Source organism: Ostreococcus lucimarinus, chromosome 4 (genome assembly GCF_000092065.1).
Source record: "Ostreococcus lucimarinus CCE9901 chromosome 4, complete sequence".
Classification (NCBI taxonomy): domain Eukaryota; kingdom Viridiplantae; phylum Chlorophyta; class Mamiellophyceae; order Mamiellales; family Bathycoccaceae; genus Ostreococcus; species Ostreococcus sp. 'lucimarinus'.
The window spans coordinates 336,216-360,294 of NC_009358.1; the positions used below are offsets into that span (position 1 = coordinate 336,216).

At 58.2% G+C, this 24,079-nt stretch overlaps 11 protein-coding genes across 11 annotated transcripts; 5 read left to right on the top strand and 6 right to left on the bottom strand.

Annotated features, from left to right (window-relative positions):
• Positions 1-54: 54 nt before the first annotated feature.
• On the top strand, positions 55-3,254 carry OSTLU_49458 (predicted protein; the record flags this gene model as incomplete). The annotated part of the gene is made up of 1 exon (XM_001417182.1): positions 55-3,254. The coding sequence occupies one exon, from the start codon at positions 55-57 to the stop codon at positions 2,200-2,202; it is 2,148 nt and encodes a 715-aa protein (XP_001417219.1). The 3' UTR covers positions 2,203-3,254.
• On the bottom strand, positions 3,242-7,087 carry OSTLU_31122 (predicted protein). The gene has a single exon (XM_001417443.1). The coding sequence runs from the start codon at positions 6,900-6,902 to the stop codon at positions 3,309-3,311; it is 3,594 nt and encodes a 1,197-aa protein (XP_001417480.1). The 5' UTR covers positions 6,903-7,087; the 3' UTR covers positions 3,242-3,308.
• Positions 7,088-7,301: 214 nt separating this feature from the next.
• Positions 7,302-8,230, top strand: OSTLU_31123 (predicted protein; the record flags this gene model as incomplete). The annotated part of the gene is made up of 2 exons (XM_001417183.1): positions 7,302-7,509; positions 7,611-8,230. 2 exons carry the CDS (start codon positions 7,302-7,304, stop codon positions 8,228-8,230), a joined length of 828 nt encoding a protein of 275 aa, XP_001417220.1.
• Positions 8,231-8,382: 152 nt separating this feature from the next.
• OSTLU_3954 (predicted protein) lies at positions 8,383-9,414 on the bottom strand (the record flags this gene model as incomplete). The annotated part of the gene is made up of 1 exon (XM_001417444.1): positions 8,383-9,414. A coding segment is annotated over one exon (1,032 nt), but the record flags the coding sequence as incomplete, so codon positions are not given.
• Positions 9,415-9,564: 150 nt separating this feature from the next.
• Positions 9,565-11,660, bottom strand: OSTLU_24393 (predicted protein; the record flags this gene model as incomplete). Its single annotated transcript, XM_001417445.1, has 1 exon — positions 9,565-11,660. The coding sequence occupies one exon, from the start codon at positions 11,658-11,660 to the stop codon at positions 9,576-9,578; it is 2,085 nt and encodes a 694-aa protein (XP_001417482.1).
• A 668-nt stretch (positions 11,661-12,328) lies between these two features.
• On the top strand, positions 12,329-12,757 carry OSTLU_37290 (predicted protein; the record flags this gene model as incomplete). The annotated part of the gene is made up of 1 exon (XM_001417184.1): positions 12,329-12,757. One exon carries the CDS (start codon positions 12,329-12,331, stop codon positions 12,755-12,757), a length of 429 nt encoding a protein of 142 aa, XP_001417221.1.
• A 91-nt stretch (positions 12,758-12,848) lies between these two features.
• Positions 12,849-15,710, bottom strand: OSTLU_31127 (predicted protein; the record flags this gene model as incomplete). Its single annotated transcript, XM_001417446.1, has 1 exon — positions 12,849-15,710. The coding sequence occupies one exon, from the start codon at positions 15,708-15,710 to the stop codon at positions 12,918-12,920; it is 2,793 nt and encodes a 930-aa protein (XP_001417483.1). The 3' UTR covers positions 12,849-12,917.
• A 448-nt stretch (positions 15,711-16,158) lies between these two features.
• Positions 16,159-17,202, bottom strand: OSTLU_86981 (predicted protein; the record flags this gene model as incomplete). The annotated part of the gene is made up of 1 exon (XM_001417447.1): positions 16,159-17,202. The coding sequence occupies one exon, from the start codon at positions 17,200-17,202 to the stop codon at positions 16,159-16,161; it is 1,044 nt and encodes a 347-aa protein (XP_001417484.1).
• An 834-nt stretch (positions 17,203-18,036) lies between these two features.
• On the top strand, positions 18,037-20,499 carry OSTLU_14998 (predicted protein; the record flags this gene model as incomplete). Its single annotated transcript, XM_001417185.1, has 1 exon — positions 18,037-20,499. One exon carries the CDS (start codon positions 18,037-18,039, stop codon positions 20,497-20,499), a length of 2,463 nt encoding a protein of 820 aa, XP_001417222.1.
• Positions 20,500-20,678: 179 nt separating this feature from the next.
• On the top strand, positions 20,679-22,579 carry OSTLU_14999 (predicted protein; the record flags this gene model as incomplete). The annotated part of the gene is made up of 1 exon (XM_001417186.1): positions 20,679-22,579. A coding segment is annotated over one exon (1,901 nt), but the record flags the coding sequence as incomplete, so codon positions are not given.
• Positions 22,580-22,625: 46 nt separating this feature from the next.
• On the bottom strand, positions 22,626-24,032 carry OSTLU_31131 (predicted protein). The gene has a single exon (XM_001417448.1). The coding sequence runs from the start codon at positions 24,014-24,016 to the stop codon at positions 22,685-22,687; it is 1,332 nt and encodes a 443-aa protein (XP_001417485.1). The 5' UTR covers positions 24,017-24,032; the 3' UTR covers positions 22,626-22,684.
• Between the last annotated feature and the right edge of the window lie 47 nt (positions 24,033-24,079).

Genomic DNA, 24,079 nt, shown 5'->3' on the forward strand with positions numbered 1-24,079 from the left:
TTGGGACCACGACCTCCTCGGTTGCGCGACAATGCCACGATACACGTTTACGCCATGCACACGTCACTGAACGCTTTTTCGGAAACGGATGAGCTCGAAAATATTTTGAGTCTTAGCGCTGGGCGCCCGTCACCGCTCATCGATAGCATACTAGGCAAACCACCGCCGAAGGAACTTGAAGAGGAAGCAGAGCTGTATTTGAAGGACGCAGACATTGGTGTCGCACCGTTACAAAGAAGCTTTAAACTCAACGACGACCAGGCTCGCGCGGTGTCAGGAGCGCTCGCAAGCGCGACTTCAGCTTCGCATCTACCCGTGCGTCTCATTCACGGGCCTTTTGGAAGCGGTAAGACGCACACGATTGCGGCGTTTGTCACCAAAGCCGCCGAGCTTTTGAAGTCTTCGAATGGGAGAATAATGATCGCTGCGCACACCAACGTCGCTGTCGATCGGGTGCTTCAGTCTCTTCTCGAAGCCGGTTTCACTGATTTCATTCGTGTAGGAAGTGTTCGAAAGATTGATCCTGTGATTCTTCCGTATTCTCTTCACGTCAAGACTGGCAAAGGACCGTCGCAAGCGAAAGAGCTCGAAGCCATGCTCAAGGAAACGACTTCGGTGCGAAAAAGAGCCATTTTGCAGAAAGAAATCGAGACTCTGTCGTCAGGTAAAGTTGGGATGCGGAAAGCGTTGCTGAAAAAGTGTAGCGTCGTTGGCGTCACGTGTTACTCGTCATCTCACGAAGATCTCAAGAACATGGAGTTCTCGGTGGTCGTTCTTGATGAGTGCTCTCAGATGACAGAACCGAGCAGTTTGCTTCCGGTGGTACAGTCACGGTGCAAAACGCTCGTCGCTGTTGGCGACCCTTTGCAGTTGTCGCCAGTCGTCGCCGATGTTCCGGAAAGCAATCGATCGAAAGCAAACGTGACCCGCAACCCGCTCAAACGAACGCTCTTTTCTCGCCTGAGCGACGCTGGGCATTCCAAAGTGACGTTGCGCACGCAGTATCGATTGCATCCGGCACTTAGTGCCGTCCCAAACAAGTGTTTCTATGACGGTGTCTTAATCGACGGCATCGGTGCGAGCGATCGGACGAGTTTGATTCGACTGACGACGGGCGGTGTTTTGTCGCCCATCGTCTGGTGGGACACGAGTGGATTTGACACAAAGGAGGGGCAATCGAAACTCAACGTTGAAGAAGCGACGCGCGTGAGTGGTGTCGTGCGATGTTTGCTCGATAACGACGTTCCGGCTGGTAGGATCGGCGTGATTGCGTTTTATGCAGCGCAGGCGTCGTGCGTGTCAAACAAGCTTGCGCACGCCCCTCACGACGTCGCTCGCGAGATGACCAACGTCAACGATGACGAGGATTTTGAATCCTTTCTCCCATCCGACGTGCAAGTGAGTACGGTGGATGCGTTTCAAGGCCAAGAGAAAGATGTCATCATCATCACATTGTGTGGTGCACCGTTGAGTACCTTCACGAATGCGGAGCGTCTGAATGTTGCGCTCACGCGTGCAAAGCGACATCTCATCGTCGTCGGAGCCGCAGCAGTGGCGCAAAAGTCCAACGTTTCGGCGTGGGTGGAAACTTTGAAACGTGCGAGATCCACACCAAATGGATACATTCCCTTGAGTTATGAAACCAACGCTGTGTTGCAGAAATGGAGTCCAGCCGTGAAGGAGAGCGTCGAACATGATGACGTTCTCCTATCCCCAAGTTCTGAAATCGCGCCTTCGCCGCGCTTTTTAAACGACCGCGAAACGCTCCTTGAACTTGGATTCGATCAAAAGCGCTACTGGGACTTTTACTGCGCCGTCATGCGTGGTGTCAACTACGATCACAAACAAAGTCGCGCGACCGTTACCGAATCGCCGTTGCGGCCCTTCATTCAACGCGTGTTCCCGCGTGTCTTCGACGCAAACGGCGACATCGAATGGTCCAAGGCAAAGGTGAAACGCGCGCTCAGCATCGACGTCATTGGCCTATTGCGTCGATTCATAGAATACGAACACGGCTCGGAATGGGGCACTCTGGACAAGCTCATAGACGCGTTTGAGGACCGCGAGGAATTCGAACGCGACCCCACGGGCTTTGGTTGGATGTGCGTTCAAGAGGCGGAGGGCGCCGTCGCCGTGGGTGACTGCGGCACCGGACCCACGACCCGTTCCGACGACGCCGACGAAGATTCCTGGAACACGTAGACTGTCGGTCAACTAGACGACGCACGCATTGCATGAAACATTCTTTAATTTCCGCAGCGGAAATTCCGCTCGCAGTCGCCCCGACGCCGAGAAACAAAACGACACTTCGTCACTCGGCGACGCATCGCGCCCGAACTCAACCACCCGCGCGCGTTCGGCGCCCGAAATCCGCGCACGCGCGCATCGGATTACACTTCTTCTAGCATGCTCGCGCTGTCTCCCACCGCCCTCGCCGTCGTCAGCGACACCGACGAACGTCGTCGTCGCGCATCGAGCGCGCGAACCGCCGACGACGCCGCGTCGACGTCTGCGCTCGAGCGCGCGCTCGCGGACGCGCGAACGCGCGCGCGCGAGTCGAGCGTGAAAGTGTGTGAGCTGGAGGAATCGTGTGCGGCGCTCGCCATCGCAGCGGGACGCGCGGAAACGCGCGCAAAGGCGCTGGGGGAACGATTAGCCGACGCGGAACGCGGCGCGTCGTCGACGTTGGAGCGAGACGCGCTGGAGACACGCGTCAAGGCGCTGGAGACGGCAAATGAACGCCTGAGAGTGGGGTTGCGAGAGAAGAGCGAGCGCGTGGACGCGCTGGAGGCAGAGGTGCGGGAGGGGAGACGCGCGGAGGATTCGGCGGGCGACGCGGCGACGACGACGGAGACGGAGACGGCGGCTCGGAGGGAACGAGAGATCGTGCGCTTGCGTGGAGAGTTGAGTCGACAAGCACAGGTGATTGCAGATGCGTATAGGGATGAGGTACAGCGATTGCAGCGAGAGTTGGCGATGAGCCAAGGGCGATGTGAACGCGCGGAGAAGGAGAACGCGCAGTTGAAGAAGAAACTAGCCACCCGCGTGGGCGAACGTAGGACGTACGAGTCACCGTACGCGTACGCCAAGTACGAGGGAAAGATCGATACAATCAGGCATGCATCATCGCCATCGCGAAGTCCATTGGCTCGACGATGCGAAAACGTGTTCGAACGATTGGCGACGCCGAAAAGAATCTCGGAACGGTCGTCTCCCGCAATTTCGCCGAAGAGTTTTCGATGATCGGATTCTTAGATGACTACTAAAGGATTTTAATCTATGGAGCTATGCGTGTAAACACTCGTTATTTATTTCCCTCGTCTCGCACGTTTCGTTTCCGCGAGGATGGAATCGACGCAAATCGCACATCGCACGTACTCGTAGAATTTCGGGAGCTGAAAGCCAGACGGCGCCCACACTGGATGGTCGGCGATGGCGTCGAATGAGGCCCCGGAAGAACACGAATCGCAGAAAGCCCGCGAACAAGAGATGCATCGGAATGTGATGTGATTCGGTGACGCTTCTTTGAGGCACACCAAGCAACTATGTTGTGGACACTTCCAACCCTTTTGCGGAACGGTGCGAATGTACGCGCACCCCATCGAAGTGATGCGCGGACACGAAATGCAGCGAATCTTCAAACCAGCCTTTTCCGGTGGAAGAAAGGCGGGCGGAATGTTTTTGCACTGTCCAGGCACTCCACCACAGTACACGCAGTTGTGTTCGTGCAAAGTCCACCACGTGGGGTCTTCGACTTCTGCCCTCTTTTGCTTTCGTTCAGCGGCGGCGTCCCAGAGTTCGGCATCTTTTGAGGCGAATTCCGGAGGCACGTTCCCGTTCGCTGGAATTTTCTCGAGCGAAGACACGAGCGATTCCGGCGGGTTTGCAGATAACTTATTCAACGCAGCACCACGCTTCCACGCTATATCTTGCCCGTTGGTGCCGACGACTTTCATGAAGTACGTCGTGCGCTTCACCGGATCCAATCCCCAAACTCTGTTCGCAATGCGCCACATGTTCATCAAATTCGGCGCACCAGAGGCGTCGATCTTACTCGAGAATTCGCCATCGAGTTGCAAAATAGAAGTAACGCCCGAAAGCAAACCTTGCTGACGTCCAAGATTGTGGAAGCTGCACAACAGAAAGGAGATGTTGTTCTCTGGCGCCATGGTGTTGAATCTCGCCGCAGAGTACAGCGCAACGCCCAAAGGCTGATCGGTTTCGTCCAAGCGAGCGTATTCTAACTTGGCCATACTCATCCCTTCCGCCGCGCTATTCAACGCATTTTCATCCTCCGCGATGACTAGCACTTTCTGCGCCTGCTTGCGCATCGTCTGAAGGATATGCATGAGAGCGTCGACGGGATTCGTCTTCGCATCAATCTCAAACTGTAAAAACTTGGCCAGTGGCGCGGGAACGACGGGTGGTTCAACCACGCGCTCACTCGTGCTATGTACGATCAGATCTCTCCACTTTACCGGTAGAGACTTCGTACTTTGGCCCAGTCCTGGGAAAATGACGCGTCCCAAGGCGACGGCGTGAGGGCCGTCAAAGTCATCGGCTTTGCCCAACAAGAACGTGGATCCTGCTTGAAGAACTTTCTCTTGGACAGCGGAGGAAAGCGCGCCGACACTCGCCTCATTTCGCCAGTCGTCACAAATCACGCTCTTGAACATCGTAGTTTTCAACGCTTCGCATTGACTCATGCGCTCGTACGAAACGACGAGGTAATCATACGACAGTGCTTTTATCATTTGAACATTGTTCGCACTCTTTTCATCCTCTTCAGACATCAACGTGACACTACGCAGGGAAGTACACCAACGATGAAGATCAGCGATCCATAAGTGTGCTGTTTCCTTCGGGCAAAGAATCAAGTGCTGACCCGGTTCGCGTAAGCCGTCTCGAACCCATTGAATAAAAGCGAGCGACGTGAGCCGCTTGCCCAGGCCCGTTTCAAAAGCAAGCAGCCCGTTCACGCCCAGCGAATGCAGGTTTCGCATCCAATGAATCGCGTCGATTTGATGTGACTTCAAATATTTCCAAGGCGCGAGATCCGCGTAAAGAGCTTTGCCTTGCGGAATCTTCGGCGCCAATCTGGTCAAATGATCCAACGCCGTTTTAATCTCTGCTTCCCCGAGTTCGTCACTGAGCGAATTCAAGCGACTCGCCTCTTCCGCTTCGAGATGTTTACAGGCGTCTTGCATATCCCGTAAGAGCTTGCTCGGGGCTCCTCCCTTGTGCGTCGAATCCAAGTAATGGCGCACGCATGTGATCGTCGCAATTCGCTTTGCCTCAGCGCTCGTCGCCCGCGGGAAAACTTCCAGCGTCACATCTTTTTGCTTCTCTTCCTGCGCGCTCGGATGCGACTTTTGGGCGCTCGCAGTGCTTCTATTCGGATCCACAAATGCAGCGTCTTCCTCGTGCGATTGCGCCTTCACATCCCAAAACACATTCTTATTACGTAACATATCGCTCGTGCCATCTTCGCGGTATCCACACGTGAGGAAACGCTGTTGCTCGAATTCGGGCGCGCTGTGCGCCTTGCAAAACACCATGGGCTGTCCTGATGCCGCTTGCCTCAACATAATTTGTTTATCGGCACGCGCACATAGTGGATGAAACGCGGTATAACACTTGTGCATCGCGCACTGCGTGCACGCGCCTATTTCTTCACAAACCGAACACTTCAATTTCATGCGTTTCGACTGAACGAGCAACATGTCGACAATGGGAGATTCCCCAGTCTTTTGATGACGCATGACTACTTCGGGTAAGTGCAAAGCGCACGCAAGATGCGCATGGTGACCCGGCGAAAGCCATGGTGTTTCGAATTTCGACGCTGGGACCACACGCACGAGTGCGCCACCCGGATGTGGGCACAATGCACAGATACCCCTAGGAGTTCCACAGCTCACGAGCGGGCCTTTGGTGACGCCCTCTTTGCAACCAGTGCAGTACCAATCACCCTCAGGAAGGTTCTTGATTCCGTAGCAAGACATGTGAACCTGAATTTCGCATCCGTCGCAGAAGACAATCTCATCCTTCGCATGCCACCAATCTGGCGCTTGATGGCCGCAGACGTGACACACATCGTAATCCTCGAGAGACGTCCTCCACAGCCTAGAAATATGCTCGGGAGGCGGCGGTGGCATCTTCCCACGTGGTCGAGTTTGATGCGGAGGGTTTTTAAGCTGACCCGGTTTCACGGGCTTTCCGTCCGGTGTCTTGCCGTATTGCAACACATGCAACTGACTCGCCAGTGCGTCAGCTTTTGCTTGCACCTTCGAGTGTTTCTTTCTCATCTCCTTGGCGTATGCCACGGCTCGATCAGCGGCGCGCTTTTTACTGACGGCAAACTGATACGCGCTCGCCGCCGCCGCCGCCGTCATCGTCCACTCTGGTAAAGATTCTGGCTTGCGTGCCTTGACTCGCTCGAGCACTTCGCCCATCGTTGGCGTCACGCGTCCACCATTCAAACTTTCCGGCCCGAGTGCGAACGTCTCCAAAAACGCCATTATCGACGTCGTCTTCATACTAGATTCATCCAAATCCACAATCGTCTCCGCGCGTTCGTCAAACAAATCATCAAACTGCCCCGGCGCGTCAACTCTCGCTCCCTCCGCGTCGCTCTCGTCGTTCATCCCATACGTCCCATTCACCGTCTCTACCTCCATATCCTCCACCGTCGCTATGCGTGCGTCTATATCCGCCATCCACGCCGGCTCTCCGTCTCCACCATCGTCTTCCTCGCCGTTCGCCGACGTCGTCTCGCCGTCGCCGTTGCCTCGCGAGCCGCCTCTTTCATTCCCGCTCCCCGCCGCCACGCGCGCCACGAGCGCCGCGATCGCGTCCTGTGCGCTCATATCCGCATCGCTCTCGACCGCGTTCGCGCCGTGCATATCGCGCGTCGACGTCGCGCGCTTCCGACGAACGCAATCGAAGATTCCGCCGATTCCGAAAGATCGCGACGAATTCCCGTCGATTCGCGCGCTCGCGGGCCGCCGCGGCGCGTCGACCGCGACCGTGACCGCGATTTCCGCGTGCGGTGCGCGCGCGGTCGCCGCGGATGTCGCGCGCGTCGCCGTGTGCGGAGCGGACGACTGCACGTCGACGCCGAATACTGTTTACCCATAGAAGACACGAAACGTCTCATTGGACGACCGAACGTTCGGTCGAACACATCCGACACACCCGCGCGCGCGCCACGATCGCGTGGCCGCGACCGCGCGCCGATTCCAAACGCGATTATCGATCTTCCCGCCGGCGCGTCGCGGGTCGAGTCGCGCGTGGACGACGGCATGCCGGCGCATCGTGAATTTGCGCTGACTGAATATTTCGTCTCAGTAGATGCGCGAAAGCGCGCGAACTGCGCGACGGACGCGGTGGACGGTTTCGTGAAGATCAACCACGGTCTATGCGTCGAGATTCCTCTCTTCGCGCGCGTGGGATTGGCGCTTACGAACGCGTTTTATTGGGTCCTGGCGTGGAAGTTGCTGCGTTCGACGGGTGAGGCGCGAGCGAAGCGAAGCGAAGCGAAGACGACGCGCCGTTGGAAATGTTGCGCGAAACGTGAGACTGACGGCGGTGCGTGGAACGTGCGTTATCAGGAATGTTTGATGATTCTCAGTGCGCGCGTGATTTGTGTCGTTCGCACGCGTTTCACGTTTTGCTTGTTTTTGGCATCGCGTCCGCTTCGACGGCGTACCATTTCTACCAGCTCGGTCTGGATCGAGAGATTTCGAGGGCGTCGCGCTCAGCGTGCGATTGCTTCAAATTTCGTGGATTTACGCTACCTGGAACTGGTACGACGTCAAAGAAGGTCAAGGCTTCGCCGCTCAAGGTGACGTCGCTGAGGCAGCTTTCAGACGAGCGCGTCGGTTTCGACCGTTTACGCTCGGACTCTGCGCGAGATCTCTCTGCGAGTGCGGCATGTTCGCCGTCGCCGACGAAACCTTCGGTGACGACCATGTCTTTATATAATTATCCCGGTGAGTTGGTGAGATGGCTGTGCGCGATGGACATAGGATGCGCAATCATCTACGGCGTATTTTGCGCGACTTGCTTCGGCGCTGAGAAGATTCTCAGCGCCGGTCGTTTGCCGACCGTATTTCTTGTCACCGCCATGATATGCCAGCGCGCCGAAAAATACTGGGCCTACGTCGTGTTACACAGCATTTGGCACGCCCTGAGCGCCGCGCTCATGCTCGATTTCTTGCTTGCGCAGTAGCGCGTCGAGCGAATATTGAATATTCTTTTTTTTTGATGCCCTCGTCGTCGCACCTTCTTCTGTACTCACTACCGTATTATTAATAAAATCAATCACTAAAAGTGTAAAGACACGGGAGCACTCTCCTTCTCTTCCTTCTCCGCGGCCCTGCCACCTTCAGATCGGGCGTAGAACAAAATGTATCCGTGCTCGCTCCCCGCGGAGCCGCCATCCGTCGTCGAGCCAAAGACTTGTTGAAGCTGCTCTTCATCCACGACTTCAACGCAATCGTCATCGTACAAGAACCAGCGATGATTATTCTTGGCGAAACACACGTAGTGTCCGTGATTAGGCCCGGAGCCGATGTGAACGACGACGGCGAAAAGCTTATAACTCGCATCGGGATTCTCCGCTTCGTCTATCAAGTTGGGAATTTTCAATTCGGAAGGGAACACCACGCGATGATTCAGTTTCGCGTGCCTGCCGAGCGCCTCGATGTACTTGAACCGCTTCAAGTGTAACGACAATACTTTCGGCGCTTCATGAATCAGCATTCGCTTCTGCGCCTCGTGTAACCCACCGCATCGATCGCACTGAAACTTGTCGTTTTTGTCCAACAACTCCTTGGCGCTGAAATTATTCAAGCACGCCGTGATGGAAGTGTTCTGCTCGACATCAACCGACAGGTCCAAAAAGCACTCCTCTCTATTCGTCGTGTTCTCACACCATAAACACCGCGTCTGATTCGCCAGTTTCCCCTCGAACACATCGTGTATCCACGTCTTCTTCCCCGGTTCCCACGCGCCGTCTCGCTTCAACTTCGTCTGTAAATTTTCGCAACACTCATTCAGCAAGAAGTTTAAAAACTCGTGCGCATCCTGATGCATGTGTCCTCGAAACAACACGTTATCCTTCCTCAACCGTTCGATGAACGCCCTCGGGCTGACGTATCCCGTGCGTTTCGTTTGTCCCGAAATCTCTCGAAACAGATCCCCGAGCGCCGCCAGCATGCTGTCGGGCGTCTCCTTTCCTCGTCCGCTCGTCGACGTCCCATCGTTCGCCGCCGCGTGATGTTCGATCAATCGTTCTCGAAACTCATCGCACGCGTACAGCGCCTGGAGCACCGAGTTACAGTAGCACGTGTTGCCAAAGTTTTCCAATCCAAAAAACTTTGCCGACGGTGGGAACGCGTCGCCGAGCGTCTTCGCGTTGACTTGCGCGCGCGCGCGTCGCCGATGACTCCCGCCCGCGCGTTCGCGTTCGGCGACGCCGCGGCGAGAGATTTGACAAAGTTTAGAAAGCCCATGACCGGCAATGGCGAGTCGACGCGTGCGAGAGGTGAGTGCGTGAAATACAGTTGGGGAAGCTACGCGCGGGCGCACTCGCGAACGAAGGAGTCGAGCACGTCCTCGTACTGGGAGAGAAAGTGGTCGGCGATCATGGTGCGAGATAGGATGATCTTGCGGTAGACGTCTAAATCGACGTCGAAGAAGAGGGCGTGGCGGGACTCGCGGCGGGCTTCGTCGACGGCTTCGTCGAGGCCGGATTTGTAGACAAAGTGAAGGATTCGGCCGGCGGGGTAGAGTAAGACGGTGCCTCGCTTGGCGATGTCTTGGTCGGCGCGGGCGTCGCTTGACGCGGATTTGACGCGTTTGACGACGGGCTCGCGCTCGGAGTCGTCGCACGACGCGGTGTCGTCCATGCGCGGCGGCGGTAAGTCTGCGCCGTAGTAATCCGCCGTCATGAGCGCCTCCTCGTCTCCCAACAATTCGGCTGCTTTCATGACGGAGATGTCTTCTTGCATTGCCAGCACCTCTTGCGCCGCGTTGGCCTCAGCGCGATAAATCTTTTTCATATCGTCAGCGGTGAGCGGTTTCTGGAAGTCTTCGTCGAGCGCGATTCGAGCGCTCTCGATGTACTCCTGGAAATCGCGCTCCTCCTGCGACTTGGGCGAGGCGGCGGCGGCGTGCGCGTGCGCGAGATGGGCGTCGTGACAAATATCGGTCGCGAGCACGGTGGCAGAGATGGTGTCGCCTACTTGCTGATTCGTCTTGCTGAACTCAGTCTTGCTCTCGCCCGTCGGCTCTGCTCGCTCGAGCGTTTTCTTCTTCCTCGGTCGCGGGGGGACGATGCCGGCGATGAACGCCCCCGAGAGACTGGCTAATTTTGAACTCGTGTTACTCACGCGTTTGCCGATCAGCAGGCTTTGTCTGTACAGCGAACTCGACTCGACTAACTTATCGTGCCTTGTCTTCAATCCTTTCAGCGCGCGCAACCACTGTGGGTACTTTTGTGGGCCGTAGTTTTGTTTTCCCAGAGCCGCGGCGGCGGCGGCGAAACGCGACGGCGTCGGTCCTCGAGCGCATTCCATCGCCGCGGTACTCTCTCTCCATTTATCCAACAATCTTTGCTCGAGCGCCGTACTCACGACTTCGCGCTGTAACTCGCTCACTTTGCTAAAACTAACCATCGGGACTAAATCGGCGTTGTTCACGCACGTCGTTACGAAAGATCGACACGACTCGGCGAGCTCGCGACTCAGCGTCGACGGGCACGCGAAGGTGAAACAGTGCAAGCCCACTCGCTTGAACCTCGGGTCTTGTCGTAACATTTCGGTGAGCAACACCGCGACACCACCACCCAAGGAGTGCCCGACGATCTTCAGCTCGTACCCGGGGTGCGCCGCGAGCGAAGACAGCAAGTCGTCTTTAATCTTTCGCTCGAGAAATCTCGCCGTGGTGAGGAATCCGCTGTGAGCGTACCCGACGCGCAACGTCGCCTCCTCGTCATCCGACGTCGACACCATCGTGTGATGCGCGCACACCGAGCCAGTTAAATTTGTTATCATATCCTTCGCGCTGTGCGTGCCTCGAATGACAAAAACCAACCGCTTTTCATCCTCGTCCCGAAACAACACGTACGCCGGCCGCATCATTCGCGGCGCCAAATCGCTCAACAAAATCGCCTCCTGACCCACCCCTCCCTGCGCCGCCACCGTCTTCAAATCCGGCGCCCTGCGCAACGATTTCGAATACGTCAGCGCCATCTTTATCTCCCTCAAACTCTTCTCCCACGCCTCTTTCGCGTTCGAATCGTCCGCCGTCCTCGCCGTCCTGTTCAAACGCGCGCGCGTCCCGCGTCTCGCCACCTCTCTCGCGATCGCCCCCCCCATGTCTCGCTGCGACAGCATCCGCAGCGCCAGCACGTGATCCAACCGCCATATGTTCAACCGCGCCAGCGCTTCGCTCCAGCTCAACCGCACGACGCGCGCGAGTCGCGTCGCGCTCTCGCCCCACGTCGTCGGCGGTGGTGGCGCCGCGTCGAAAAGCAGCGACGACGCGCGCGCCGCGTCGTCGTCGCGCGCGCCGCTCGCGCGCGCGCGCACGAACGCGCAGAGCGCGCGCTGCACGACCGCGCGGTCGACGCCGCGCGCGACCCGCGCGGGGGGCATCGCGCGCGCGTGTGCCGTCGCGGCGGTTCGCGGCGGTCGCGTTCGATCGGCATCCGCGTCGTCGTCGTCGTCGGACGCGGGAAAAAATAGGAGGCCCGTCAGTGGAGATGAACATCAAACGGTCTACGCGACTGCGTGCGCAGAAAATCGATCCGGCGCGCGCGGGCGCGGTGGCGTCGGTGTCGTTACGGGCTTCGCCCGGGCGGGCTGGGCAGAGAAAGTCAACAACGGCGACGGCGTCGGCGCGAGGCGCGCCCGTAATCGCGTCGAAGATCGAGAAACGAAATCGTCGACGACGAAATTTCTCGTCTCGTCATCAAGGATAAATGCACTCGTCGTCTGCAGGACGCCGACTACGTTTTTTTTTCCGCGGCGACCTCAACCGGCGTTTCGTGGCTGTCGTTTTCTCGCGTCGTCTCGACGCCTCGGACGCGCGTGACGTCACTTTACGACGCCGACGCGACGACGCACCGACGACGACGACAACGAAAACGATGACGATGACGACGAAAACGATCACCGGGGCGCTCGTGTGCGCGCTGGCGCTCTCGGCGATGGTGCCAACCTGTTTTGCTAAAGACGTGACGTGGGACGCGATGGCGGACGCCGCCGCGGCGCCGGCGCCGGCGCCGGCCGACGACGCCGCGGCCCCGGCCCCGGCGCCGACGATGGACGGCGAGCGCACCGTCGTTGACGTCGCGATCGAAGATCCGAGATTCGCGACGCTCGTCACCGCGGTGGTGGCGGTGCCCGAAGTTCTGGATACGCTCGAGACGCCGGGGCCTTGGACCGTCTTCGCGCCGAGCAACGAGGCCATCGCGACGTTTTTGGCCGAAAACGGATTGACCGCCGAACAACTCTTGGCTTCGCCTGGTTTGGGTGATGTGTTGAAGAAGCACGTCGTCGCGAGCAAACTTCTCGCCGCGGACGCGGTGAACGCCGTGAGCGCTGGACCGATTACGCTGACGACGTTGAACGGCGACGTCGACGCGCGCATGGTCGACGGAACGCTGTACGTCGGTGGCGCGGCCGTCGTCCAGGTGGACATCATGGCGGACAACGGCGTCGTACACGTGATCGATCGCGTGATTCAATGATGATTTCACGATGATGCGCCGCGCGGCGCGATGCAAGACCCCCAACACACGACGAAACGATTTCCATGCAATACACTTTCGAAACTGACAATCGTTCGCGCGCTCCTAATTTTTGGCTACAATTCACTAAAATCTAAGGCGTCTAATGCGCCGCGAAAGCTCAGCTCGGAGTCGTCATGCACGTCGCGAGCTTCGTCGCGAGCGCGGCGACTTCGGGATCGACGGCGATGCGCGCGGCGGTTTCGAGACCTTGACGCAAAGCCTCGAGGTGCGGCTCGATGGCTTTCAAAACGTCCTCGTCAGCCGCCAGCAAGGCGGTGGCGACTTTGGTGGCGCCCATTCGTGGGCCATCACCCGCGGCGTGGTCCCGAAGGATGTTTGTAACCGTTCGCACGAGCGTTACTGCGTGTGTTTCGTCCACGTCGCGCTCGGCGCCGTGGAAAATCATCATCAGCGCTTGGAGCGCCGCCGCGCGCACTTCTGGCTCGCCGCGGTGCTCGACGCAGGCGATGAGTGGAGGAAAACATTCGTCCATGAGCGAAGCCTTCTCGATCGACGGACGCCGCGCCGCAGCGATAATGACATTCATCATCGCGAGCCGCAACGACAAATCCTTCGTCAGCGCGTCGTCGACCCACTTTGGAACGCCTTCCTTTGTGTGGCACGCCAAATGCAACACGCCGCGAAGCGTCTCTCGCGCGCAATCAACGCGCTCGCGCGTGACGTCTTCATCACCATCCAACTCCACGATGAGCGCCCGACCTGAAGATGCTTTGCTTTCGTTCAGCGCGAGCAGAGGCGGTTTCGTATCGAGAAGCGCGCTCGACGTCTTCTTCTTCGCCGATTGATGAGGACTTTCCTTGCGTGCCTCGATCTCGGCGACGATGAGAGATGCCAGCGTTTCCATGGCGCCCATGTGTGCCTTGCTGAGCTCGACGTCGTCCTGTGCGTTATCGACCCACGTCAAAATGTCCATCGATAGACTCCTGACTTCGCGCCGCGAGCGTTCCGACAGTGCCGATTCTCCACGAAGAGCGAGGGCGGAGTTGCACGAGAACATGCACGAGCGAACGCGGGCGAGATCATCGCTCACGCTTCGTGCTGTCTCTCTCAGGCGTCGCAAGTCCTCAAACAATTCTTCGTCCAAAATATTTTGCGGTAATCGTCCGAACATCTCCGAGCACACGCGGCGCACGTCTTCAAACTCACCGCGGATGTTCAACATTCGCCGTCGCATGCACTTTCGAATCGCGTCTTTGTTCTCGCTGGATTCATCCCACACCGCGACTGGAAGCACGCGCAAGAGTAAAAGTGGTGCTAAACGGTCGAAAACTTCACGCTCGTTTACGCCTTTATCGATGCTCTGCGTTGATAATTGTCGCGCGCACGCCTCGACAACGTAATCGCTCGCCGGCGGCTTTCCGATCCAGGGCGTCAGCGCCGCGACAGCCTGATGCAACGCGGACGAAGAGGGTGATCGAAAAATAGACGATGTCAACGTCTGAACGACACTTTTCCACTCATTCGCGCGCACGGTTTCAGCGAAACGTGATAGTAGCTTGACTGCGCGAGAGATTTTCTCCCCGAACGTCGCGACGTCGCTGGACATCGCCGGCGCGAGCAGAGTGGCAAAGTACGTATCAAGCGCCGCCGCGGGAGACGGTTGCTGTTGCAGCGTCGCCACGACGGCATCACCAGCTGCTGAACGCTCTTCCGAATCTTTTGACAGCAAAAGATCAACGAGCACTGGGAACACGTTCGACGGCGTCGCGTGCGCAAACACCTCGGCCGCCGCCTTGCGCGATTCCAAATCTCTGTCGCCCAACCTTGGAAGTATCGCGCGTGTCACCGTCGCGAGCGTCTCTGAGCTCAAATTCGACCCTTTCTGTCGCATGATTTCCATGAGCACGCGCAACGCGCTCACCTTCGCACTTCTCGAGCTCCCACCGCAAATCTGCAATATTCGCGTCAAGGATTCGTCGCGCGGATCTCTCGCGACTAAATCCGCGATGAGTCTCGCAAAGCCGGCGGAAATCACGTCGTCACCTTCTTCGACGAGTGGGAGCACTCCACCGAGAAGAGATTCGCTTTGTTCCGTCCATCCTAAGTGCTCGGGCGCGAGTACAATGCGTATCAATACAGCCGCCACGCTTTGCGCGGTTTCGTTCGAGCAGCGAAGCGCCGGGAGCAGCGCAGATCCGGCGTACGTTTGCAACATCGAATCCAATGTCGCAGCCGTCTCTTCGCTCACCATCGAAGATAAAACCTGACGATTTTCGTGATCGATGCCTATTCTCCCGAGGTGCAAACCCACCGTGATGAGTGCGTGCGCGACGCCGTCGCCCGCGCCCGCGTCGTCTGAATTCACCATCTCGCTCGCCGCGCCGAACGCCGATTCCAACGCCGTCACCATATCCCCATCCGAATTTTTAGACCTCACCGAGAGCGCAGGCACCCAATCACTCCACGCTCGATTAAACAAGCGCGATTTCACGCGCAACGCGCGCGCCGCCGCATCGTCGCCGCCCTCTACGTCGCGCGCGCTCGCCGCGAGCGACGCCAACCGCGCACGCGCCCTGTCGCAACACTCCCTAAACAATCCCGACGACCCGCGTTCGTCGACTCGCGCCCACGAGGACACGACACCGATTATTTCGTCGCACACCTCGAACGAATCCATCAACGTGCGCTCACCGCCGCTCGCACTTGCGTCCGAATCGTTCGCCGCCGCCGCTCGCGTACTCACCGCCGCGAACGCGTCCGCCGCGGCCGCGCTCAACCGCGTCGGTGACCCCGCCGCGCCCTCCCTCGCGATCGCCGCGAGCGAAACTAAAACCCCTTTAACGTCAAACACGTCTTCCGCGCGCACGCCATCGCCGCGCGCGATCGCGCTCGTCCCCGCGCACGCCGCCAACGCCGCGCGCTTGTCCCGCGACGCGTCCAACTTCTTCATCACCGCCTCCCCCAGCGCGCGCGCGCTCGACCGCTCGCGCGCGAGCACGACCAAAACCGTTCGCGCGCCTCGCGACGCGCTCGCGCGCTCGAGCGATGCGTCCACGACGGCGTCGACGTCGTCTCGAGCGTGCGCGCGCAGAAGATTCAATGCGCGCGCGACATCGCTCGTCGTCTCGTCGTCGAGAGACGACGACGCGCGCTTGAGCGACTTCGAATCGGCGTCGAAGACGACGCGAAGCGCGCTCGCGAGCGACGGCGTCGACGACGCCATCGCGCGCGCGTCTGACACCGCGGTTTGCGTCTGGTTCGACAGCGCGAAGCGACGCGCAAAGTTAACAATCATTTGGCTTCAATCAATCGGTCTAAGGCGCGGCGCTCGCCGCGCGCTCTATAATTTCGTGCTACTTATGCTACTGTGCTACGTCCCGCTCCTCCTCGTCGAGGTTCTACTGATTTGGTCGCCACTTGGGCGTCTGCGGCGATTTCTGCAACACGCCGGATTCGCGGAAAGTCACGCTCACGCGTCTGTTTCCGTGTAAATTCTCGTTTGCGATGGAGTGCATGTAATCATATCGCGTGCTACCGCTCTGAATCTGTAAGCTTCGTCGCGGCAACCGCACGTCGACGCGCTTGCTCGCAAACTTTTCGTGAGAATACGTCATCGTACAATCGCTGCAAAGCGACAGGTTAACGAGGATGTCACTCGAGAGCTGACGATCGTCACAGTGCGGAGTCAGCACCGAACCCAAGTCCTTGCGATAGTTGATCGCGTTGCACTCGTTCGGAGTGAAATGCTTCAACGTCTCGTGCGCCGCGGCGAATTTTGCGACGACGAGGTCTCGTAAAATCTTCGGCATCGGCACTCGCGCGGGCTCGACGCAGCGTTTCAATAGATTCGGCTCGACGCCGTACTTCTTCCCCTGATGCGCACCATTAAAACTCGAATCTCTCCACGGACCCGCGGCGATGTCGTCGTCCAGCCAGTCCACTATCCGTCGCTCCTCGTCCTCCGTGATGAAATTTTCCAAGATATAGTGCCCGGGGAGTTTCACCTTTGCCTGCAATTTCGCCCCGCGCGCGAGCGCCGCGAACGCATCCGACCTCGCGCCGTCGCTCCTCGCGCCGCATTCGCCCGCGCGCGCGATCCATCCGCCCTCCAAGTCATCTTTCGCCACGAACCCCGTCGTCGTTCGTCCCGTGTGCGCGCGCCGTCCTCTGTAATCCTCTCGCACGTCCCTCCGCTTCTCGCTCGACGGCATCTTCCCCGCCTCGTCGCGCAGGCGCGGACGCTTTCCGTCGCACGCGCTCGCGTGCGCCTCGATCACCGCGCTCGACACGTGCCGCGAGCACATCGGGCACGGCACGAGCGTCGACGGTTTTCGCGCCGATGCCGACGGCTTTCGAACGCCACCGCGCGTCGTCGTCGTCGTCGTCGACTTGGCGCGTCGCATGAGCGCTTGAAACGCATCGCGCGCGTCGTCGCGCGTCATCGTCCCGCGCGCGTCGCGCGCTGCCGCGCGTCGTCCGTCGTCCGTCGTCGTTGAGGGGGTCGCGATGAGTCCTCACTCAAGAATGGATCTTCGAAGGTCCGTGTGTTACGTTGAAATGTTGAACCGTTACCGCGGGGTCGCGCTCGATCGCGCGCGCGCGCACACGACGACGCGCGCGCACGCCCGCGCACGCCCGCGAACGCACGAAGCGATCGCGCGCGCGACGATACGCGCGATCGAACGCGAACCGCGCGCGAACGCGACGGAACCGCGCGACGAACGGGCGCATTCGCGTCGAGCATTATGATGATCTCTGGCGCGTCGGCGACGCTGCGACGCGACGCGACGGCGCGATGCGCGGGCGGGAGGACGACGCGCGCGCGCGCGACGATGAAACGCGCGATGGTGCGTCGGCGCGCGGTGTCGTCGACGGGAAACGCGGAGAAGGATGCGCGATCGGCGGTGTCGATCGAGATCGATACGACGACGGAGGCGGATTACACGGTGATCCACATTCGAGACGCGCCGAATAAGCCCGGGACGCTGCGAGTGATCACCACGGCGCTGGCGGACTTGGGGTTGAATATCGATAAGGCGATCGTGGACGCGGCGAACGACGATCGGGTGAGCGATTGCTTTCACGTGACGGATACGAGCGGGGCGAAGGTGACGGACGCGGAGGACGTGGAGAACATTCGGACGTGCTTGGCGATGATTTTGAAGACACACTTCCAGAGCGGGAGCGATGTGGCGCGACACGATGGGGATGAACGTCGGAGCTCGGCGCCGCAAGGTACGGATGAGCGAAGACAGCACGACTTGTTGTATTCGCTCATGGACAGGTATCTGCGAAACGACGTGATGAGCGTGCAGGAGTCAATCGTGAATCACGTCGAGTACACGATGGCGAGAAATAGGTACCAGTTTGATGACTTTGAGGCGTACAACGCGGCCGCATTTTCGGTTCGCGATCGTCTCATCGAAAGCTGGAACGACACGCAGCAATACTTTCGAGAAAAGAGCCCGAAGCGCGTGTACTACATGTCGATGGAGTTTTTGATGGGTCGCTCGTTGTTGAACTCGCTGTACAACTTGGACATCAAGCCGCAGTACACCGAAGCGTTGCGTCAGCTTGGATACGAGTTAGAAACGCTCGTAGATAAGGAACGCGACGCCGCGCTCGGGAACGGTGGTTTAGGTCGCTTGGCTTCTTGCTTTTTGGACTCGATGGCGACTCAGGATCTTCCGGCGTGGGGGTACGGCATTCGATACCAGTATGGTATGTTCCGTCAAACCGTGAACGATGGCTTCCAGCACGAGCACCCCGATTACTGGCTGAACTTTGGTAATCCTTGGGAAATCGAGCGTCCATACATCAGCTATCCCATCAAGTTTTACGGCGGCGTAGAGAAACAAATCATCGACGGCCACGAAGTCAACAAGTGGGTGGGTGGCGAAGATATCAGCGCCGTAGCGTACGACAACCCGATTCCGGGCTGGAACACGCCAACGACGATCAACCTCCGATTGTGGAGCGCGAAACCATCGCGGGAGTTTGACTTGGAGTCGTTTAACACCGGGGATTACGTGCAAGCGATTTTGGCAAAGCAGCGCGCTGAAACGATTTCATCCGTGCTCTACCCGGACGATCGTACGTACCAAGGCAAAGAGCTTCGCTTGAAACAGCAATACTTCATGGTGTCTGCCACCATCCAGGACATTATTCGCCGCTACTTGGTGAATCACGACTCGTTTGACGAGTTCCCGAACCAAGTCGCGGTGCAGCTGAACGATACGCATCCTTCTCTCGCCATCCCGGAGTTGTTGCGCCTGCTCATCGATGAGCATGGGCTTTCGGACACGAAGGCTTGGGAAATCACTTCGAAGGTCTTCAGTTTCACCAACCACACCGTGCTCGTGGATGCGCTCGAGAAATGGCCGGTCGATTTGCTCGAAAAGGTGCTCCCGCGCCACATGCAAATCATTTACGAAATCAACTGGAAATTCATCAGCGATCTCAGCCAGAAGCGCGGCGAAGACTTTGCGCTCTTTGGTCGTACGAGCATCATCGAAGAAACTACGGAAGGAAAACTCGTGCGCATGGCGCACCTCGCCATGGTCGGCTGTCACACCGTGAATGGCGTGGCCGAGGTCCACAGCGAACTTCTCAAGACGCGCATGTTTCCAGACTTTTACGAGTTGGCGCCGGAGAAGTTTCAAAATAAGACAAACGGCGTCACCCAACGCCGCTGGCTCGCCTTCAGTAATCCGGCCCTCCGTGATTTGATCTCCAGCAAACTTGGCGGCGACTCTTGGATTCGCGAATTGGACATGCTCCATGATTTGGACAAGTACGCTGAAGACCCCGAGTTCCAAGCGCAGTGGCGCGCCATCAAGCTCGAGAATAAGAAGAAGTTAACGAAATTGATCGAGGAAAAGACGGGGACAGTGGTGAGCCCAAACGCTTTGTTTGACATTCAAGTCAAGCGCATCCATGAGTACAAGCGTCAGTTGCTCAACGTATTCTCTGTGATTCACCGGTACAATAAGATCAAGGCGGCGACGCCGGAGGAGCGCAAAGAAATGGTACCGCGCGTCGTCGTCATCGGCGGCAAGGCTGCGCCGGGTTACGACATGGCCAAGCGCATCATCAAGCTCGTCTGCGCGGTGGGGGAGAAGGTGAACAACGACCCTGACGTGGGTGACTTGCTTAAGCTCGTTTTCATCCCCGACTACAACGTCAGTAGCGCCGAAGTCATCGTACCCGCTGCGGAGCTGTCCCAGCACATCTCCACCGCCGGCACGGAGGCGTCGGGAACGTCCAACATGAAGTTTGCCATGAACGGTTGCTTGATCATCGGCACCATGGACGGTTCCAACGTCGAAATCGCAGAAGAGATCGGCAAACGTAACATGTTCATCTTCGGTGCGAACTCGGCAGATGTCCCAATCTTGCGCTCGGAGCGCGCGCGCTTCAAGCCGCCGCCCGAATTCGACGGCATAGTCGAACAGATTCGCGGCGGCGCCTTTGATTGGGCAGACTTCCTCAATCCGGTGTGCGACGCCGTGCACGGTGGTGCCGATTACTACTTGCTCGCAAACGACTTCGAGGATTACATCCGCGCCCAAGACCTCGTCGATGAAACATACAAGGATCAGGCCAAGTGGACCACGATGAGCATCAAATCCACCGCCGGTTCCGGCAAGTTTAGCAGCGACAGAACGATTCGCGAGTACGCTAAGGATATCTGGGGCATCGAACCGTGCCGCCGTCCGGAACCTGGAAATCCGCGATAACCTTCTTCCCACGTTTTCACTATTGCTGTATCAGTAACTACCGCTGTAATTCCATCTACACGCATCGTCCGTGCGCGCCGACCCCTCGCGTCCCGGTCAACTGTTTACTTTCAAAACGTCATCGTCGTCATCACCGGTCACCCTCAAACCTCGGCGTCGCGCGCTCGCGCGCCCCGGTCATGATTCCAGACCTCTTACTCGCCCTCATGGGCGTCCCCGGCGACGTGTTCGAGCTCGATCCGACGTCGAACGACGCCGTCGTCGACCGACTCAGAGTCGCCGATGGCTTGCACTTTATAAAACGACACGAAGTCGAACGACTGAACGCCCTCGTGCGCGTCGGCGGCGCGTACCGAACGCTCGAACGCGTGACGACGATCGAAAGCACGAAAGCGTCGTTCGCGACGACGCCGCAGTCGCTGTACCGACGAGCGCTCGCGATCGGAATTCAAGAAAGATTGCGCGAGTACGAGGAGGAAATTTTAAAACTGGAACAAGAGACGCTGCGACGAGGAACGACGAGCGGAGCGGTGAATGCGATCGAAAGCGCGCTGAGCGATGATGGTGCGGTGTTGACGATGATGTGCGAACGCTTTGTCTCGGTGTTTGAAGGGGAGAATGCGCTGAGGGGGGGAGATGTGATTCGACAAACGCGCGACGCGTGGCTTCGAGCGGGACATCCCGCGGCGCGCGAGGCGTGCGGGAGATTGTATTGGAAGGTGATGCAGGTGATGATGCAGCAATTGTTAGGGTGGTGTGCGCACGGGACGATCGTGGATCCGTACGATGAGTTTTTCGTGCGGACGATCGCGCGGAAAGAGGGGTACGAGGTGAAGGATGACGCGAAGGATGACGGGAGCGTGATTTGGCACGAGAGCCATCGCGTGGCATTGGAACGTTTGCCGCCGGGGGTGGAGCTGTCCACGGCAGAGTCGGTGTCGTTCATCGGACGTGGCGTGCGTATACTGACACATCCGACGAGAGGTGGGAATATGCGTGGTCATTTCGATGCGGATGGGTACGCCATGCGCGCGACGTCGCGCATTCGGCGTCTCGCCGCGGCGGAGTCATTCGATCCTCGCGACTTTGAAGCGGAGGTGGAGGCTATGCGCTCGGAGATCGCGGCATCGTTGGGTGAGGTGTTGTTGAACGATTCTGGCTTGATATCGCACTTGAACGCGATGTGTGGGTTCTACTTTCTCGGAAAGGGTGACTTTTATACCACGTTTTTGGACGAGGCGCGCGAGCTCTTCTCGTTGCCACCCAAACCGGGAAGCGCGACGCGCGAGCTGTCCACGCCGTTCGCGCAAGCCGCCGTGAGTACGATCGTCGACGAAGCATTAGCATCAAGGTTTAGATTAGCGTACACGTCTGCGTTGACGCAGCAGTCTGAAGATGAAAAATCTTCGACAACCGCGACGCCGTCTAGCGCGTTTGTGCCTCGCGTGCGTATTCCCGAGTATGACGCTTGGGACGGCGTTAGCCTCGAGTGTGAGGTTCACTGGCCCATGGGTATTTTTCTCACAAACGACACCCTGGATAGATACAAGACGATATTTAAGTACCTCTTCCGGCTCAGGCGCGTGCACTTTGATCTTCAAGATGCGTGGATTCATTTACGTCGAAGCGGTTTGACGCGGACGCTTCGACTTCGTCACGTGATGGATCAGTTGATTGAAAACTGGCGCACGTATATTCAAGTCGATGTCATCGAAACGGAGTTCAAGAAAATGCTCGATAAGATTGCTGAAACGACGGATTTTAACAAGTGTGCGCTCGCACACCGGCAATATCTCGCCGCCATCATGGCGCACTCATTTCTCGACGTCGGTTCAATCATGACAATTTTCGAAGACATTTTCGGGCTCGCGCGAGAGCTGTGCGAGACGAGCGCGCGATACGCCAACGGACAACCGCTACCTGCAGATTGGGACGAGCGCATCGCGTATCTGACTCGGCAGTTTGAAAAGAACTCTGTTGAACTTTACGACAACTTGCGCGGCGGTTACGTCGTAGAACTGCCCGAATTGCGAGCGTTGTTGATGCGATTCAATTTCAACGAATTCTTCGAGAACACGACGTCGATGGGGGTGAACTTGACCGCGATGAAGTTCGATAACCTAGATATGTAAAATAGAATGAGTGTTCATTACAACCCACTATGAAGAAATTGAATGAGTGTTCGTTACAACCCACTATGAAGAAATTCGAGCGCGTACATCGCGTGCAAAGCGACGCCAGACGTCAAGACGCTTTCATCCAGAATGTACTTCGTGCTATGCAAAGGATGCGTCGCACCGGCGGTTTCGTTGTACGCTCCGAGCCACATCATGGCAGATGGGTAAGTTTCCCCGAAAAACGAGAAATCTTCCGCGGGCATGACTGGCACGACGTCGCGCGTGCTCTCGCTTCCGAACAGTTGCGCGGCGACGTTCATCGCCAACCCTGCGGCTCGCGGGTCGTTCACCGTCGGTGGATACGGAATTCGCTTCACGCCATTGTGCTCAGGTTCAAAAGATGTCGCTGCCGTGCAACCGTGCGCGCTGGCGATGGCAGAAGCCATGTCGGCAATTTTCTGTTGAAATTTCGCAAAAGTCTTCGGATTGAGCGCTCGCAACGTGCCTTGCAAACTCGCCGTGTCTGGCATGATGTTGCTCGCCGTTCCCGAGTTGAACACGGTGACGCTGATCACCACGCTATCTAACGGATCCGTCAATCGACTCACGAGCGTCTGCAACGCGGTGACGATCGCGCTACCCGCGACGATGACGTCCACGTTGTTGTGCGGCACCGCCGCGTGTCCGCCGCGTCCGACGACGACGACGTCGAAGCTCCCCGCTCCAGCCATGATCGTTCCACCGCGCGTGCCCATCGTCCCACTCGGCATTTCAGGATACGGCCAATTATGTAATCCAAACACGCTTTCAATCGGCGGTTTCAAATCCAGCATTCCCGTCGTCCCGTCGCTCGGCCGCAACATTTCCTTCGCCCCCGCCCCGCCTTCCTCCGCCGGTTGAAATATGAACCGCACCACTCCCGGCACGGACGTCTCATCCGCGTCGTACCTCGCCTTTATCACCTTCGCCGCGCCGAGTAACATCGCCACGTGTCCATCGTGTCCACACGCGTGCATTTTTCCATCGTTCTCGCTCGCGTACGCCAACCCGGTGTCCTCGCGCAGCGGCAGCGCGTCCATATCCGCTCTCAACCCCACGCTTCGTTCGCCTCGTCCGACGCGCGCGACGATCCCCGTGGACGTCACTCGGTCGTATTCGATCCCGTGCGCGTCGAGCTCGCGCGCGATGACGTCCGCGGTGGCGCGTTCGGTCCACATGAGTTCGGGATTTTTGTGGATTTCTCGTCGCAGGTCGACGACGTAATCGTGCGTCGCGCGCGATTGCGACAGGATTTCGCGCGCATCGACGTTTGATGACGACGCGGCGATATCGCGCAGCGTCGTCGCGTCCAGGGCGAGCGCCGCGGGGACGTGGGCGAGGAAGAACAGCGCTCTGAGCATGGCTCGAGCGTCGCGGTGTGGCGCGACGCCGCGCGCGGGACGGGACGGCTGTTCGCTACGCTA